Here is a 19,708-nt window from a genome sequence, read left to right on the forward strand (position 1 = left end):
ATCTTTACCTTTCACATTAGATATGTTTGTGTTTATATAGATCTTTACCTTTCACATTAGATATGTTTGTGTTTATATAGATCTTTACCTTTCACATTAGACATGTTTGTGTTTTTTAGCTCTTCACCTTTCACATTAGATATGTTTGTGAGGTTTATTATTTTCATTATTTTATTCTTTCTGTAGAATTTCACTCTTTTCCGTCTGTTTCTCCGAACGTTAACTAATTAATATTTTTATTCAACTTTTCGTTTTTTTTGTCTGTTTAACTTAGAATTATTTTTAACAACACCTGGAAATTCACATCACATTGTCAGCTCAGAAGTGCCTGGGATAACCAATAATACCACTATTAACCGATTTATACACAATAATTTTAATACTAACCCGTATACACATGACTGGGAAAACTGATTATATGTCTCAGCTTTCAGCAGTGATAGTATGAGGTATATATAGTATATGAAAAAATATTGCACATATCATAGTTCTGAACAATAGGTCATATTTTCTTCGCAAGTTTCGTAAGTAAAATCCTCTAGGTACTAATGTAACATAGAGGTACTAAAAAGTTTAATATTAAAATTACTGTAATCTGCCCAACATCAATAATTTCTGACAGCAGAGTGACACAAAAAACTCCTATTTTAAAAGTATCTACCACTACCAGCAACACTTTGCAGAAGAACAAATACATTAGGCAAATGCCATGGCTGACTGATGTCAAAACATGCATTACTAAATGCAGAAAACATAAAGACAGGAAGAGTATTTGTACTTTACACTTATGGTAAAGCTATTCCTACAATTGAACTGCTGACCAGAGCAGTCAGCAACACCCACCATCCAATCTAAGGGTTTGACTATCACTCTTATGATGCACTCGCAACTTAAAGTACGGAGAATATTTTGAGGCATCACGCAGATTCGAACCTAATACGCCAGCTCCGAAATCCAAAGTTCTACCACAAGATCATGGTTCAAATAGGAGATAAAATATCCTACAACATAAGCTGAAAAAGCTTTTATAGGAGAACCAGATTCGGAGGACCTAGTCATATTTCTTGAACCAACTTGAGTAAACTGGGGTAAGGGCGTCAACAGTTTTAAAATTATAAAATAATATGCCTCCCCTGGCAAAGCGGTAAGTCTTCGAACTTATAACACTGAAAAACCGGGTTTCGATACTCGTGGTAAGCACATCACAGATAGCCCATTTTGTAGCTTTGTGCTTAACTGCAAACAAAATAACACGTGAATGTCAAAAGACATTCATTCATCACAAAACCTTCACTGAAAAAAGTTATATTACTCGTCACGAAAAAGTATTCTATATTTTACCTGTAAGATTTGTTTATATTACTTTTACCTGTAAAATTTGTTTATATTAATTTTACCTGTAAGATCTGTTTATATTAATTTTACCTGTAAGATTTGTTTATATTAATTTTACCTGTAAAATCTGTTTATATTAATTTTACCTGTAAGATTTGTTTATATTAATTTTACCTGTAAGATCTGTTTATATTAATTTTACCTGTAAGATTTGTTTATATTAATTTTACCTGTAAGATTTTTTTATATTAATTTTACCTGTAAGATTTGTTTATATTAATTTTACCTGTAAGATTTGTTTATATTAATTATCATTACACTGAAGTTAATTCAAATCACATTTCAGAGTCTATAAGAATTATGGTTGGAATTTTCAAACTGAACGGCATCTTATGTGCACGTGAGCTAAGCGGCCAGGACAGAAAACTTTAGGGTTCAAGTATGGACATTCCTAATTTTGAGTTTCTGGCCAGAGGGAAAGCAGACAGCAGAACATGCCGCCACCAGGACTTTGTCATTTCTTGTTGAACCGTAAAACAGGACTGGTAGTCAGCTATATAACGCCCACTGCTAAAAGTTCAGCAGCATCACGTTTCGAACCTTGGACCTTTGATCCGCAGTCGGCCACACTCGGCCAAAGAGTTTATTATGGTATTTGAACTATACTTTGGCTGTTGCATATCGATGTTAATGAAGTATTGATACCAGAACTCATCGGGCCGACTGGGTTACGACATACGACGCTTACTGGTTACGCTCTCTATATCAGCCCTTCATGAAATAACAGTCTTAGCGTAATATTTTAGTTGCAATACGCTGGAACGTGAATTAACGGTATGTATAATCAGTAAATGTGTTACGAGCACTATATATACAAATATACTACAAATATATTAATCAAAACTGTTTCAGGTCCTGACACAAATCAAGGCGACTCGATGAAATCTGAAGCCAACTGACAAAACTCAAACACAAACAAAGAATTTCAATAAACTTCTGCTTGATTGAGAAGTAAAATTCTATTCAAAATTGCATAAATTGTAAACATTATATTTATAATGGAATTATGGGTAACATTGTGAAAAAATACCCAATGTTTATTATAATATACAAGATTGTTATTCTACTTTATTAACAACTCACACTTAATTCTATAATATATGAAGTCCTACAGTTATTAAACTCTGTCATGTAACACGTCGACACCTAATAATGCTTCTATGCGATAACACAAAAGACACATTCAAAGTTTAACGAGAAAGATAATTACAGTGTTCTATCTATTACAATCAACAAGCTTCATTTAAAGAAAATATGACTGGATTTTTCAACTAAACCACCGGCTGTTTTTTAGCATGCTTTTTATTCTTATACTAATTTTTATCTGTGTTGTTGTATTGTTTGTAGTTATGCACAAAGCTACACAATGGGCTATCTATGCTCTGCCCACACGGGTATCGAAACCCGGTTTCTAGCGTTGTAAGTCACGCAGACATACCGCTGTGCCACTGGGGGGCTTAACTGTGTTAAGGTGTGGTTTTATATTGGTCATTGATCTTCACGAAAACAAATACGCCACTGCCATCTAACGACCATCTCAGAAGTTACTTTTGCTCGATGATATGGCTTGGCATTTTTATGAGATTATTAGTTCTCTCTTGCTAGCTATCGATATTTAACATGTATTTTTAGCGATGGATAAATATATTTGCCTTTTTATTTGTTTCAGAACTGTTGCGCAAAGATACACAGTGGTCCCTAATTTGTAACGGATAGATTAAAGGGAAGGCAGCTAGTCAACAGCACCAATCGCTACTTAATAGTAAGATTTGACCATCACTCTTACAATGTACCCACGACCCCAACGGACTGCGCTAACCACTAGGCGGCCCTAGACTTTCAACACAGCAAGTACTATTCAGCATAATTATAATGTAGTTTTATTAATTTGGCTAGTATATTATTTAAGAATAAACACTGGTGGCAAATAACACCAGTATGATTTAACCTATTTCAAACTTTAACGGAAACATTTCAATCTTTTTTTTTTGGCAATAATCATAAGTAATTCCAATAATATTTCATTAGAATTGATAAAATCACCATATACCAAACTCTGAAACGTATGTTAAAGCCGCGTGCGCAAGCTACTGAAGTGATCAAACAATTACGAACGTCATCAATAATCCCTATTTTCTAGTACTATACACTTACGAGATAGTTTCAATACATGTCCCATAATGCCTCAAATAAACAATATATTTCTCGGCATTGCATTCGTGGCTTTAAATTAACAACGCCAGACTGATCTCCTAAGGAGAAAATAAAACTGGCTTCTAAGTATTTGAAACAGTCAGTCATAGCTTCGCTTTGCATATTTTATTTACTACTCTAATTTCACAAAATATATACACAATATTTATCAGAGGCCTCAGTTATCATTTGAAATCTTTTGAGTATATATATATGTTTTATATGAAGAACCATGAAAATAGGTTATTCCAATATTAAAATAGGTGACTTATAGTTTGTTTCCTTTTTATTGTGCATCTAAAAATAAACCTGGTACTGAAGAGAATTGTTTATTTATAAACGTGGCAGCGAAACTAAAAGAGTTAATGATAACCACAACCAAGTCAATAATGAATTGTTATTATGTAATCATTAGCATTAGCCCCCATATAATAGATAAATTCATATTTAGTTGGAACGAAGTGGTTGGCTAAAAATAAAATTAAACAATCTTTGGATGAAGGAGTTGGCCTGCCCTCTAGTAATAAAAGCATCTATTAAAAAATTTGATTTTACCATAAAATTTCACCTAAGTTTTAAAGTTTTTTAAAACTCACTGATTTTCAGTTACCTCAAAGTATTTTCAGCTGCATATTATTTAAAGACAACTGTAATGCTTACTATTAACTTCTAAAGAATATCATTGTAACTCACAATCATTGTTCGCCAAAGTACACTCACCTCTGCCTTACGAATCAACTGTCGAAGTTCTTCAATCCTTATTTCTGGATCAATTTCAGCTACTGTTTTCTCACCACTGGAGGATACTGAACTCTTAAAAAAATACAGTCTAAAATATATATATTGACTGTCTGCATAGTTTTTTATTTGATACAGATGTCTAGATTCATTTTTTCTATACTAAGCTTTAAAGTATAACAATTACAATAACATTTGTGATTAATACAGAAGATATTTTTTTGTATAAGTAAAAAGCTAAATAGGACATAAGAGATTGAGCTTTTTGCATGCACATCCTCCATCACCATTTTCTAAAGAAATAAGTCAAAGGAAAAGATGCTCATAAAAATTCCACAAAATAATTTTTGTTTTACAGACATTACTATTTCCATTTGGAGACTTTCCCAAATCTGTCCTCAGTGTTAAAAAATATCAATTATTGGTCAAAGTTCTGATTCTCAGGAAGTCATTCAAAATATTTTTTTTTTTTTTGCAAGAACTGAACTGTCATTGAAAGTGCTCTAAAACTAAATAAATTTTGATGTATTTGTGGACTTTCTCAAAAATTTTCTCAACAAAAACTGATCCTTTTTTTTTTAAACCAAGAAAAATATTCAAAATTTGGGATTTATTTACTTACTTATAATGTCCTTAAAATGTGCTAGATATAGTTTTTAACAATAACTTAAATAAATTAACATTTCTGCTACAAGATCTCTTGAAAGTACAAAAAATCATTTATACAAAACCAATTTCCTGAAGTATTATAAAACAAAAATGCCCTATCATATTTTAGTTTACAAATATTTAAATTCAATTCTTTTTCATAAAAGAGAGAGGGAGGAAACATATCATTGGAAAATGGATAGTTTCATAAATGATGCAAACCTGCATTGCCAATTAACTTTCACATAGTCTCCAGTTCTAAATTTTATATAGAGATACAAAACTTACTTTTCAAGTAAGTACTATAGGAGATTCTTCTGAAGAGTTAAACATACTTCAGTCTGAATTCATTGGAAAGAATTCTTTTTCCAATGAATTCAGACTGAAGTATGTTTAACTCTTCAGAAGAATCTCCTATAGTACTTACTTTTTCCTTTCCAATGAATTCAGACTGAAATCTGTTTAACTCTTCATAACAATTTCTTATAGTGCGACTCTCCTTAGCAATACAAGAAGCCCACATTCGGGCTTCTTTGCTCAAGCAAAGCCCAGCATTGTATTCAGTAGATACTTTAAAAATCTGAAATTTCAACAAAATAATTTTTAAAATAGCTATGTAAACAAAAAATATGAAATAAGAAAAATTAAATTAGAAAAACAATTTAATGGATAGAAATTAATATGGCACTAATTTCAGATAACAGATTTAACATGGCTGTTAATCCATATGACAAAATTTAAAATTGCCTTACAACTATCAGAACTTTATCACAAAAACAAAGTTTAATTTTTAGGTTTTACTGTCTATCAAAAACTGAATTGAATTCCTACTGAGTGTGCATGTCACTATTATAAAATGTTAAAATTTAAATTAACAAGATAATAAGTGAAATTTACTGTATATCTCTGAAAAACAAAAACTCATATAAAACAAGACTGAAATTTACATATCATTTATCTGAAATACAAGGTTAAATATCTTATGACAATATTATCTACATGCAGCATGACTGTAGTTAAAACATATTGCACTTCATCATAAAATTTACATATCATTTATCTGAAATACAAGGTTAAATATCTTATGACAATATTATCTACATGCAGCATGACTGTAGTTAAAACATATTGCACTTCATCATAAAATTTACATATAATTTATCTGCAATACAAGGTTAAATATCTTATGACAATATTATCTACATTCAGTATGACTGTAGTTAAAACATATTGCACTTCATCATAAAATTTACATATAATTTATCTGCAATACAAGGTTAAATATCTTATGACAATATTATCTACATGCAGTGTGACTGTAGTTAAAACATATTGCACTTCATCATAAAATTTAAACTACTAAAGCCACAGAGTGCAAGCCTACTGAAGTGATTAAACAATTAAGAACTCCCATTCTTCAGTGCTTGATATTTACTTGTGCAATGTATAAGAACACCAATATTCTGACAATTGTAAGGGATCGTTTCAAAGCATATCTTATAATGCTTCAAATAAACAATACCTTTCTTAGCCTCGTGCTCCATGACCTTACATTATTTTGTTTATAAACATCAAATTCAAGAATTCATACATACCACATCCCCATCACATGGTTCAAAGTTATATTGCATTGTTTTGGACAAGACTGGGTTGTCACTTAGAAAGCAGTCCATTGTGTAGTCTTTTGTAGCCTGGAAATAAAGAATATCAAATTGAACTGAAAACTAAGTGAAATGTTATAATAATGGCATTGCTATATCTTCCCCCAAACCTTTCAGTTGAGGAGAGATAAAAAAAGATACAGTTGTGTCTGACAGGATTTTAATTAATGAAATAGTATATTGGAATAAAAGTATAACTTCTATCTTGATTTATAGCACAAAGTTATTCAGAACCTATTATTTTTTCTTTCAATGTTTCTAACCCATATACAGAAAAAAAACTCAAAATAACAGGATGTAATAAGGTCTCAGCAGACTGTTTATACTTTCAAGCACATGATTCTTAGCAAGAACTTTACAGATTTCCTACATAATAGACTATTTTTTTTACATGCTCTAAGCCACCGTTATTGAGGTCTAGATTCAGCAACTAGAAACAAACAACTTTCAAAGTTATTCCTTAAGCAGAATGCTGTCAAAGGTCTCTGATGACATGTGCTTTTATTACATTCACAAGTAAAGAATGAGCATCAGTTTATGAATGTTAAAATATAAGTGATCTCAGTGGTGTTGCTACATGACCCCTCCCTGAAAATATGAAATCTAGCAATTTTAAAAATTTTCCTCTTTTACAAAACTTGTAAGCATATCTCCCTAAGTAATAACTGAAAATTATATATGCTAAGGAATGTTACTCAGGCTTATATCTTGACCGAAAAACTAGGGCAGTACTACAGAATGACCTCCTAACATTATATATCTTTCTCATAAAACAGAGAATATAATAATAGTGCATAAATAAACTGTCACCAAAACTGCATGTTTTAACTAACTACATTTATAATCATTCAATAGAATTTGAACAGAAATACCACATGGCTGAAAGGAAACTATTTGGCTCTTTTTTTACATACCAGAAATGTATACAAAGAAGTTGATATTGTGCACATACAATTATATGGAGAATTGTTTTGCTATTATACACATTCTGGAAATATAAATTTATATGTCAAACAATAACAATTTGATTTCCATCATCAGAAATACAATGCTGATTTCACAAAGAGTATTAACTATCAGAACGTAAAGTTTTAAATTATAAATGGAAAGCTCTAATGAAATACAAAGGACATTCAGAAAGTAACAGACTTTTAAATTATAAATGGAAAGCTCTAATGAAATACAAAGGACATTCAGAAAGTAACAGAGTTTTATATTATAAATGGAAAGCTCTAATGAAATACAAAGGACATTCAGAAAGTAACAGAGTTTTATATTGTAAATGGAAAGCTTGAATGAAATACAAAGGACATTCAGAAAGTAACAGAGTTTTAAATTATAAATGGAAAGCTCTAATGAAATACAAAGGACATTCAGAAAGTAACAGAATTTTCTTTTCCCTATGCTGAAAACTGAGGCTGACAAATGAACATGTTAAACTACATGTGCACCAGAGCAGGTCTGGCAGACTGAGCAGCAGATGGACCAACATCTTGTCACAGTAACTGTATGGCTTTTTAACTTGCACTTCAAAACTTCTTTCTAGGCAACTATATAGACTTATAGTGGTATGTATGAATCGGTATAACAATGCATAATAAATTATATATGTAATCTACAAGTGTACATGCTTGTGTTTCTTTGTACCTATGTCGAGTATAAGTGCTAGTGCACTCCTATTTTTATGAATCATAAAGAAGTGCTTGCAAATGATTAATACTTTCAATAAATTATATATGTAATCTACAAGTGTACATGCTTGTGTTTCTTTGTAGCTATGTCGAGTATAAGTGCTAGTGCGCTCCTATTTTTATGAATCATAAAGAAGTGCTTGCAAATGATTAATACTTTCAATAAATTATATATGTAATCTACAAGTGTACATGCTTGTGTTTCTTTGTAGCTATGTCGAGTATAAGTGCTAGTGCGCTCCTATTTTTGTGAATCATAAAGAAGTGCTTGCAAATGATTAATACTTTCAATAAATTATTGTAAAATTAGCACAAAATTCAGTCTCAGAGCACCCATTCTTCAAAATAGACCACCACCTAGCACTGGCATGCTTTGCACACTATTCTGAGTTGCCTGACCAATCCAAAATTGCTTCCTCTACCTCTGAACTATATACATCTCATACTACCTACAACATGATGATGCCAGACCTCATACAGTCTTGTAGATTAATGACTATAAGCAAGTAGTTCAGATGAAGAGGCCTTCTCCATCCTGTATATGTTCCTAACATGGCAACAGTATGCAACTGTGTTCACAGTTTACAGAATGATACAGGAAATGCATAATATTTAACAGGGGCTATGTTGAGAAGTGATGTCTGCTTGCCCACATTACAACATTTTTGTTTTGTTTTTATGTTGTTGGTTTACAGAAAATAATGCTGATTCTTTCTTAATACACCTGGTTCACGCGTAACAGACACTAAAAGTTCACTCAGTACTTACACTTTCCGACTCTCTCTGTAAGTTTGTAAATGATGATTGCCAAGCAGCACACGTAAGAAGCTCAGTCCTGCTAACCAGTTGAATGTATTCTTTGATTTTGTCATAAATGTCACAATCCAGATTCTGTGATAAATAAAACTTAAATGAATAAACATGTATATATTTTATAAAATGTCAGCAGCAGCAATAAAAAATATCTATTCAAAATGACACGAAGAAACGCTATCACATCGTTGCAAATATCACATAACTTGCTGGCTTTAATTTTTTTTAAATGTAGAAATATGTAAACAGACTTTCCTTATATTGTGCTTGCGATTTCTAGGAAAGCTGTACATTCATGAAACAAACTTGTTTTGAGAATTCTTTATGTTAAATATAATAACAAAAGTATAAATATTACATTTCTTTCTAAAATAAAGGAAAAATAAAAACAATTCGAATCTTTAGAACAAACCACTAAATACAAACCCTTTCAAAGTTTGGAGCATAATTGTAATATTAGGAGTACTACTATCATTCTCCATTAAATTCTCAACTTGTATCATGTAGAAATTTTGCATATCCTTTACGCATTAAATATAATGGCCAACTAAAGAGAAGCCTCTAACAATGAAGGATACTGTACAGTTCTAACATAGTTTTGTAATCCAAACTGAGCTTTCTTTGACTTTCATTCATTACATAAATCACACAACACAGTTAAATAATAATACACAGTTAGTTAAATAATACAACATTAAGAGTTAAATAATAATACACAGTTGGTTAAATAATACAACATTAAGAGTTAAACAATACAACACAGTTAAATGCCCCCCCCCCTCTTTCTGTGGCACAGCAGTATGTCTGTGGAATTACAACGCTAGAAACCTGGTTTTGATACCCATGGTGGGCAGAGCACAAACAGCACATTGTGTAACTTTGTGCTTAACTACAAACAAACAAACAAACAGAGTTAAATAATACACACTGTTAGTTAAATACTAAAACACTATCAATAAAATTATACATAATTCCCAAATTAGATTCTCTTTAACTTTAGTTTTTGCACTAATAACACAACTCTGTAAATCAAATAACATGATAATTAAATAACCACTATAAAGAACGAATGACAAACAGTTCCCACACAAAGCTGAAGTGTCAATTACCATAACATAGTTGTTAAGCAACATAACTTTGTCAGATAAACCAGTTTAATATAGTCGAATAAGTAATTAAAACACAGCTAATTAAGTAAAAAATCCTTCTACACAGTTCTGCTACTTGTATTTTTGAGTTTTAATTTTAAGTAAAAAAAAATATATATATTTTTTTTTACCTGAATAACGTCTGCCAAGTCAATATTATAAAACCTGTATAGATGAGCATTTGCAGCCACCAATGCAAGAATGTAGTCATTTCGAGCTTTTGTAGCTTGAATATCACATGCTTCCTTTCTTGAAGAAAACTGTAAGAGCATTAACGTTGCTGATGAATTTTCATAAATATCAATTAGTATATTTTACAGATTCTTATATAAATTATAAAATAAAAACACTCAGTGTTTCTTGTTGGTACAGAAGGAAAACAGTTAGTGTTTTAAACTTATTAAGCAATTATAAGAGGTTGCAAAGAAATTTGAAAAAAACAAAATTGCAGAAAATACAAACAAAAATTTACCTTAGCACTGTTTCTTTGGAGGGATGAAATTGACTGAAATATTCTTCCTTTTTTCCTCTTCAATCTAATTTAAACCATGAGTAAGTTAATAGAGTAAACATTAGAAAACTATACTCAGTTTCAAGCAAAAAATAAACTAACATACAGTGAAAATGCTCATGAAGTAAACCCACATTTGCAGGGTTTATCAGTTATAAGCCAGTACTTTCCTGAGGATTAATATGCACATCCTAGAGGGTTAATATGCTTAGCCAATTGAGTAACAGAATAACAAGAGCTTGCAATTGAAAATTATTACCATTAAGTTCTCATTTAAAAATAGTTTTATTCTATTTAAAAGTCTCATTTTACCAACAACACAGATGGATAGGGTAAAAAGAAAAAAATTAAGACTATTCAGTTACCATAGCAACATATGTCAATAACCAAGAAGTATTTAAAGAAACTAGTGAACGTGGTAAGTACTATATAAGTTCGAATGCAGTAAATTTCATTCCTCTATTATTTGTTTGCATGTATTTTAATGTACAATTTTAATTTTCAGCCTGTGGTACAAAAACATGTTACAAAATCCAAAATTCCCGTACCAGTCACAAATCACATTTAATACTGTTGAAAAACATACATTTCCTCTAAGCATACAATCCACCAATAACAGGTAAACATAAAAAAATAGATTTCCATGGAGATACTCAAGTAGCAGGTATATCTGCTATGACTTATAATGGAAATTTCTCAATGGAACAATAATCATAAGAAAAAAACTAGAAGTACTTCATTTCATTCTGTGTAGTCCTCTACTTAATTATATAATAATAAATAAGAAGTCATGAGTTATTATATATCATTTTAGTAAATAGAGGCTTCATTTGATCTCTCTATCAGCATTGCATCATGAAAACAGTTTAAAAGAAATAGTTTACTTAAGTATACATCATCCATAACATAAAGATGAGGTTAAAAAGATTATTATATATCCATACAAACATTGGTGAGTTTAGGATATAGAGAAAATATAAAGTCAACAATACACACTAAGTAAAGTTTATTTAAAAACAATATAGAATATTAAATCATTCTAAGTAAAACCAATAAAACCAAAATGACTAAACATGATGTAAAAAATTACATCAGTCCTGAATTTAAGAAAAACGGAAGATAAACAAACAAAGATCACATATTTATAAAAATACATTGAGTTAAATTAAAATAACTTACGGCAAAAAACAACAACATCCAAATTAACGTTAACTGAAACTTCCACAAACATATTACAAAGCAAAGTGTAATTAACCAAAACATACTTTAAATTATGAACAAATATAACATGAAAAAACTCAAAATATTTATAAGAGAAAACATAAGTTTAAATTTTGAATATCTCTTCCTTCACTAATTCTAAACAAAAGAAACAATAAAACACAAAAAGAGAAGAAATAAGAACTCCCAGCTCTTAAATAATAAAGTTCTTGAAAAATCAAAGCCAACTACAAACATCTCTTAATTGTTAGGTCAGAAGCCTTGGTTAAACAGAAGGGCTAAACAACACAATCAGATGACAGAATAGTTACATTAAAACCAACAAATACACCTCTTGCTGAATTAAAATATGAGGAGAGATAAACAAAAGGGTTGCACCACAAAATCAGATAACAGAACAATGATATTAAAGCCATTAAAGAGCACCACTTGCTGGTTTAGAAGATCTAGAGAGGTAAATAAGAGGGCTGTACTAAACAATCATAGGTTAAGGAATGCACTGATAACCATAACATTGGCCTTATATGAAACATAGCACATAAACAATACACATAAACCTATAACTTAACAGACCAAAATCATACATACCATATATGCACAGAAATAGCAAACTAAAACACAACAGTTTTTATTAAAAGATACACATAAACTCATACCTTAACAGACCAAAATCATACATACCATATATGCACAGAAATAGCAACCTAAAACACAACAGTTTTTATTAAAAGATACACATAAACTCATACCTTAACAGACCAAAATCATACATACCATATATGCACAGAAATAGCAAACTAAAACACAACAGTTTTTATTAAAAGATACACATAAACCCATACCTTAGCAGACCAAAATCATACATACCATATATGCACAGAAATAGCAAACTAAAACACAACAGTTTTTATTAAAAAGACAGGAGAATAACTGGTTAAGCAATTACATAATCTAAAAGCTATAAAAATTGACTAAATATTGTGAAAGATATTAAAAGACAAAACTTTAAAAATCACTTCTGTATTCAACCAAATTTTTTATATATTTTAGTGTATAATGTAGAAGACATTTAGTGAAAAAAAACCACAGTAGATGGAAAAACTGTCAGAAGTCTGAGTTCAGAGAAACTAGTTTGTCTGATATCAGACTTCTGACAATTTGTTCCATTTATTGTGGTGTTTTCACTAATTGCTGCATACAATATTGTGTTCACTGTGTATTTATATAACAGTTTGATAAGTTTGATAACAAAATGGTTAAAACTGATTTAAATGTATCAACTGTGTCAGATTTTAATGTATGGGCCAAACTCTTTACAACAGGTGTCTGTGACTTGTTGGTGATAAATTTCAATAATAAACAAACAGCACACAGTCCACTTGTTTTACAAAAATAATTAAATTCCAGGATTCTTTTTGTTACATTAGTGCTAATATCTATTGTTGAATCTGAATGCATACTTCAAATACTGGTAATTAGAATAAATGATAATAAATTTAAAACTGCTTCACAAGCTGCTTCTGATGACGAATATGTCTACTAACACACTTTAATAAATTCATGTGTAAATCATTCTTTTTGTTGTGTTTTTTTTTTTTTGTATTTATAGCAAAGCCACTACAGCTATCAGCCACCATCCCTAATTTGGAACACTGACAAGATGAAAAGCAGCCAATCAGCAGCATCATACCACCCACTATCCATGCTAATGGATTGATTGTTGCTCTTATAATACTCCACATCTTAAAATTGGAGTATTGCATGGAATTGAACCTGGCTTGTCAGGTCTGAAATACAGGTCTCTACCATAGTTTCAAAATTCTTTAACTAACACTAGACCAACATATTACAGAAATGCAGCCTTTCATGATAGTTTTAAATTATGAATATGAATGGATTATTATATTCAAATTAATAAAATCAGACAAATCAGATAAAAATAATTATTAAAAAAATACTTGGTCAAAAAGTAAGTAAATATTATAACAAGGGTGAAAACCTTATTTAGAAAAAAATCTAAGGTACTTGAAAGCAATTCATTTGTAATTAATGGTCTACAATACCCTCATAATTTTGTAATTTTCATATAACTTTTAAATCACCAAAATCTTTGAAGTATGATTGAGCTTCATTTTTAGTGCAAGAAGTTTTGTAAGTTCAGGTGTTTGTATAAACTTTACATTTTAATTGTAATAAGCTTACTATTACACACAAGCAGTTTACAATATAAATTTTAACATTAAATCTCTTTGAAAAATATTGTATCTTTTTCAACTGTTGTCAACCCAGTAACCATTTGGACAAGTTACACTTGAGTTAATGAATAATAGAATAAACTTACATTTTGTTTTTACCATACATACTCATAATAATTCATGTTATTTCTAAAATGATCATAACTGAAAATTTAACCATTATATCAGGTTACATTGCTTTATCCTGATGAGGAACATCTATCTACAAAAGTCAGCCTGAAACAGATTTTTTTTTCATTAATGAAGGTGTGTTCAAATCATTTTGTGGTTTAGTACATTCCCATGTTGTTGTTGTTTTGACTAATGAGTAAAAAGAAACAGAGAAAGAAAGGAATAAATTGAAACGTCATCATCATCATGTCAAAAAATGAGTACTCACAAAATTATTTAGTCCTAACAGCAAATGTACTTATAGTCTTCTTTGCATAAAATGTTCTTCCAATCTTATGCCATCCTCAAAAAATCTAAATAACTGAAAACATGCTCAGTACTAATCATTTTCTTTTTGCTTTTGAAAATAAAAAAATGCCAATACCATCAGATGGTATGCTTTAAAGATTTATATTCAAACTAACTGATCTTGTATTATACTTATAAAAATAACTATGTTAAATATTTAATGGTGCATTTTACTTTTCTTCTGCATCATGAGCTTTCTCTCTTGCCCCATGAGCCATGTGTTCCTCTTCAAAATAAAGTTTTCTAGTTTTGTCCACTTCCTGCACAGACTGCTGCAATTCTTCATGCATCTTCCGAATGTTGTCAAAACACTAATGAAAAAAAGGGAGTTAGAAGTGGTATTCTTCTGATGGAGCAAACCGATCATAAAGGTAGGACTAGGTAGTTTGGTCTGGTCCAACAATATTTGTTTAGTATGAATAAAAAATGTCTTTTCTTTTGAACTAAAATTATTTAATCCATCTGAAAGACAAAATGTTTAAAACTGAGTTAAATGTGTCAACTGTGTCAGACTTTATTGTTTGAGCCAAATTCTTTACAATAGGTGTCTGTGACTTGTTGGTGATAAATTTCAACAATAAACAAACAGAACACAGTCCACTTGTTTTAAAATAATATATCAAAACATGTCAAATGTATATACAAATGTTTGTTACACTGTTGGTTATCACAGTTGTATCCAGAGCTTTAAATAATCTTTTTTTTTTTTCTTCAAAGTCCACAAAGGCTGGTTCAGTTACTTTAGAACACAACTGACATTACATTAAACTTTTATTACATTAATATCAGTGATAATTTCACTTATGTTACACTGTTGGTTATCACAGTTGTATCCAGAGTTTTAAATAATTGTCTATTTTCATCAAAGTCTACACAGGTTGGTCAAATTAATCTAGAACACAAATGACAAAACAAAGTATTTCTTCTCTACTCTGTTATTACAATACTATCTGTGATAATTTCACTTTAGAAATCCCCACTATACACCCTTTATGGCTGTACTCACAATAACTCAGTCCAATGTAACTATCTATCTATCTAACTTGCTAACTTGAACAGCATTTTTAATGTGAATTTATAGCTTGACAGAGACCTAGAACATTCCACAGACTACAAGCTATTATGATGCAATAATACTCAATTAAAACAATGAGAAAAACTTAGAAGGTTCTAGTGACATGACACAATAATAATTGCCAATTCACAACAACTGAACTACACAACATATGATTTGTAACTAGTTACGATAAACTATCATTTCTAAAAATAACTAAATCATAACACTCACGTTCAACTTAAACAGTCATGTATATCTGACAAACTGTAAGTCCAAAAAACATGATGTATGCTGTCAACAATTCACTTAATCCAGCAAGTTATTCTTTATAATCACTTTAATACTACTTCATTTTTAAAGCTGGTGATGGACCTGCATATGTAGTCATATACTGCTAAGAACATGGAAGTTTCAACAATGTATCACAATAATTTCTCTAAATGAAAGCTAAATGAAAAAATATATATAGGATTTCTTAAAATCTAGCTTCTATATATAATATTAGCTTTTTTTTACTTTCAAAATATCCAGTTTCTTTTTCTTAAATCTTTTGATGTCATAAGTACTTGGGTTATTTGATGTGGGGAAGCCATGAAGTATGAGACAATGGTTTGATGGTTCTTAGAGATTTTGAAATAACTTTAGTTATTATTATAAATAACCGCACACACACCCTTTATCATAGATTACAAACATTTTATGTTATATCTAGCTTATGAAAAATAAAAGAAATCATAGGTTAAAACAAACAGAAATTTATGAATATGTCATTCCTTGAAAAACAAAATGCTAAAACATCAAGCTCGGATAAGTGATATCTTATATTGTGGTTATAATAATTTTATTTAGAGGAAAGCAATCACAGTTGGATATAATTCAGAGAAATGATTAAATTACCATACACTCTCTAATAAAATAAGCTTTTTTTTGTAAATGCAATCTGAGAAAACAAATACATGTAACACTTCACTAACCCTTTTTGACACCTGTAGCTTATTGTTTCTTAAAGCTTTTGCTTTCTCTGACACTTCTTGATACACATCAACTGCTGCCAACTTAGCTTGAGCTATCTTGTCTGTTTCATCTAATAGGGTCTTCCATATTGTGTAGACAGTTCTGAGATTTAAGACAAGTGGAGACAGTTTATTAAGCTAATAGAAATAGTCAAATGTGTACTGCAATGAAGTATGCAGACTCAAAACAAGCATAGAATATTTATTAGGAAAACAAAATCATAAATGCATTTTATGGTGTCAGCTCTCTACCGAAGCAAACAAAGTTGTTAAGCACACAATCAATTATTCAATACAGAGTAAATACTGTTCTGTAACTCAATAGAAGTGAAGTTGACTAAGAAAACAATTATATACACACTTTACTGTGTAGAATGTTCTTTGATTCAATATAAGCAAAGTCAATTTGTTAAACATTCAGTTATGCAATACACTGAAATTCAGTGAAAGTGTAAACAGTTTATTAAGTATATAATCAGATGTGCACTAAATTGTCATGTAGAATGTTCTGTAATTAAACACAGGTATAGAAAGTTTAATAAGTAGAAAGGTTGTGTAGACCGTTCTGTAACTCAACACAAGATGAAACAATTAATACTTTAGTGTTTCTCTATAATCTCCTGCAGTCCACAAAGTGAAATGAATTTTGCTGTACTATAAAGATTACTTACGAATCTCAAACAAGTATAAACAGTTTCATAGTTAGATATTCAACTGAATAGGTTGTCTTGTAATTTTAGATAAGCAAGAGCAATTGTAAAAAATGAAATACTTTTAGAACATTATGAGGATTAAGTTAGAGTTTAAGTCAAGTTCAGTAAACAGTTACTCAAGTGTATTTTCTTACCTTCTGTACATATATATGTATGAATTTTAATTCTAATTGTTTAAGTTTAAATATTTAAAATATGTTACTCACCTTTGTTGATCACCATAACCACTTTTTATTTCTGCAGATGGGGGAAATTTTCGCTGAAGATTACTGTTTGCTAGTTTTGACAGTGCCTACCAATCACAAAAAAATAAGCTTAAGCAATTGAATGTTTTAAAGTCTGATAATAAAATCTGAGCACTGACTACCCAATTCAAACAAATTAGTTTGATCTTTGATTCCAAACCCAAATAAAACTATTGAATTTTACTAACTGCCTAATTAAAACCAAATTAGTTTCAATCTTTTATTTTACACTTAACTAAAGGTGTTGAATTTTACTAATTACCTAGTTTAAACCAAATTAGTTTTGATTTTTAATTTTAAACTCAAATAAGATGTTGAATTTTATTAATTACCTAATTTAAACCAAATTAGTTTTGATTTTTAATTTTAAACTCAAATAAAGGTGTTGAATTTTATCAATTACCTAATTTAAACCAGATTAGTGATTTTTAATTTTAAACTCAAATAAAGGTGTCGAATTTTACTAATTACCTAACTTAAACCAAATTAGTTTTGATTTTTAATTTTAAACCAAAGTACAGTTATTGAACTTTAGTACTTATTATACACAAGTAAAGGCTGCTTATTGTATCTAATGCATATTACACAATGTTCAAGCCTCTATATTAACAATGATTCTGAAGCTCCCAATGACAAAATCCTAAAATCTTGGTGGAAATAGAAATGTTGACAACATTTCGAAAATGTTAGTGTCATTACACATGAAATAATATTGAACTATAATTTTTTGCCAATCAAAATCTCGAATTATTAATTTAATTCTTATCTTTCTAGTTATAATTTACTTCACGAGATGGCAGAGCTAAAATGTGTTTCAACAAACGCACAGCATGAAAGGAATTTGATTTGTTTGTTTGTTGCATAATGTCCGCGAAAATCTACACAAAGGGCTATCTGCGCTAGATATTCCTACTTTTGAACTGACAGACAAGATAAAACGCAGCCAGACCATAGCATCCATCTCCAACTCTTAGGATAATCTAATCGCATAGTGGAATTTGATTGTCACTTTAATAACGCACCGATGGCCCCACAGCGCGGATCGCGATTTTGGGGCAAAGAATAACGCGCCATGGACTATTGGATTCACAGTCCGGCAAGCTAGCCACTAAGACACGCCCAGCCTTAAGAAGTCTGAACTACAAAGTTTTTATCGATGAACCCGTATACACGAAGATTAACTTAGTGGAGAGGCGAACTAGAAACCGGAAATTCTGAGCAAACATTCTTTGCTAGTTATACGGAAGAGAACTTAAATCAAAAGTAAATTAGGCTTGCGTTGCTGTATCATAAGCAATTATTTTGTCATTGCTGTGTAACATTTGGCTAACACTAATGACAACCTCGAAGTAATTTGAGCTTTCATGCTCATCCGATAACATAACTTTCGTAAAAAAGATCAAAACTTTTTAACAGTTGCCATGTTCTTGCAAAACATTTAAACAATTCTGAAATCTTTCAGTTGTTGTTAAAAAAAAAGACATTAATTACTAGATATTCTTTAACTTCGGAAAGACAGCTGAACAAAGTACTCTATTATTCAATATGGCTATATGATGCCGGAATGATATCTGTCAAATCCTTCAACAAAGCAGGATCTCCACGATACATGTCTGAGTGTAAGTCTTTCCCTAGCCAATTTCATGTGGGCCATCCGAAAGTATGTAGTTATGTTGAATATTGGGCAGCTTCGTTAAGCTATCTATCACATCATCTCAAGAATGTGAGCTATGGTTGACACAAATGGTGGCCATATTAAGGAGATGTAGCGCCCTCTGATGACATTTCCGATTGCCACGAATTTGTGTTTCCATTATTTCACTGGTATGCCTACAACAATTACTGTTCTACGACACATACCCACATGATTCGATGACGAGACTTTGAGACTAATAATGGCTGGAGACGGCTTAAATGGGTAATGAAGAAAAACTTTAATATAAGTTT

General features: G+C 30.4%; 1 protein-coding gene across 1 annotated transcript in view; it reads right to left on the reverse strand.

Moving 5' to 3' along the window:
• Positions 1-19,708, reverse strand: part of LOC106472647 (F-BAR and double SH3 domains protein 2-like) — a 41,703-nt gene that overhangs the window by 9,500 nt on the left and 12,495 nt on the right. The window contains exons 2-10 of the mRNA XM_013933302.2: positions 17,723-17,808; positions 16,765-16,906; positions 14,908-15,044; positions 10,760-10,823; positions 10,419-10,547; positions 9,095-9,217; positions 6,570-6,665; positions 5,402-5,554; positions 4,309-4,401 (exon numbers count right to left, since the gene is read on the reverse strand). Of these exons, the coding sequence (XP_013788756.2) occupies positions 4,309-4,401; positions 5,402-5,554; positions 6,570-6,665; positions 9,095-9,217; positions 10,419-10,547; positions 10,760-10,823; positions 14,908-15,044; positions 16,765-16,906; positions 17,723-17,808 (1,023 nt within the window). The remainder of the gene's footprint in view (positions 1-4,308; positions 4,402-5,401; positions 5,555-6,569; positions 6,666-9,094; positions 9,218-10,418; positions 10,548-10,759; positions 10,824-14,907; positions 15,045-16,764; positions 16,907-17,722; positions 17,809-19,708) is intronic.

This window comes from Limulus polyphemus, unplaced genomic scaffold (genome assembly GCF_000517525.1).
Source record: "Limulus polyphemus unplaced genomic scaffold, Limulus_polyphemus-2.1.2 Scaffold5490, whole genome shotgun sequence".
In the NCBI taxonomy this organism is placed as follows: domain Eukaryota; kingdom Metazoa; phylum Arthropoda; class Merostomata; order Xiphosura; family Limulidae; genus Limulus; species Limulus polyphemus.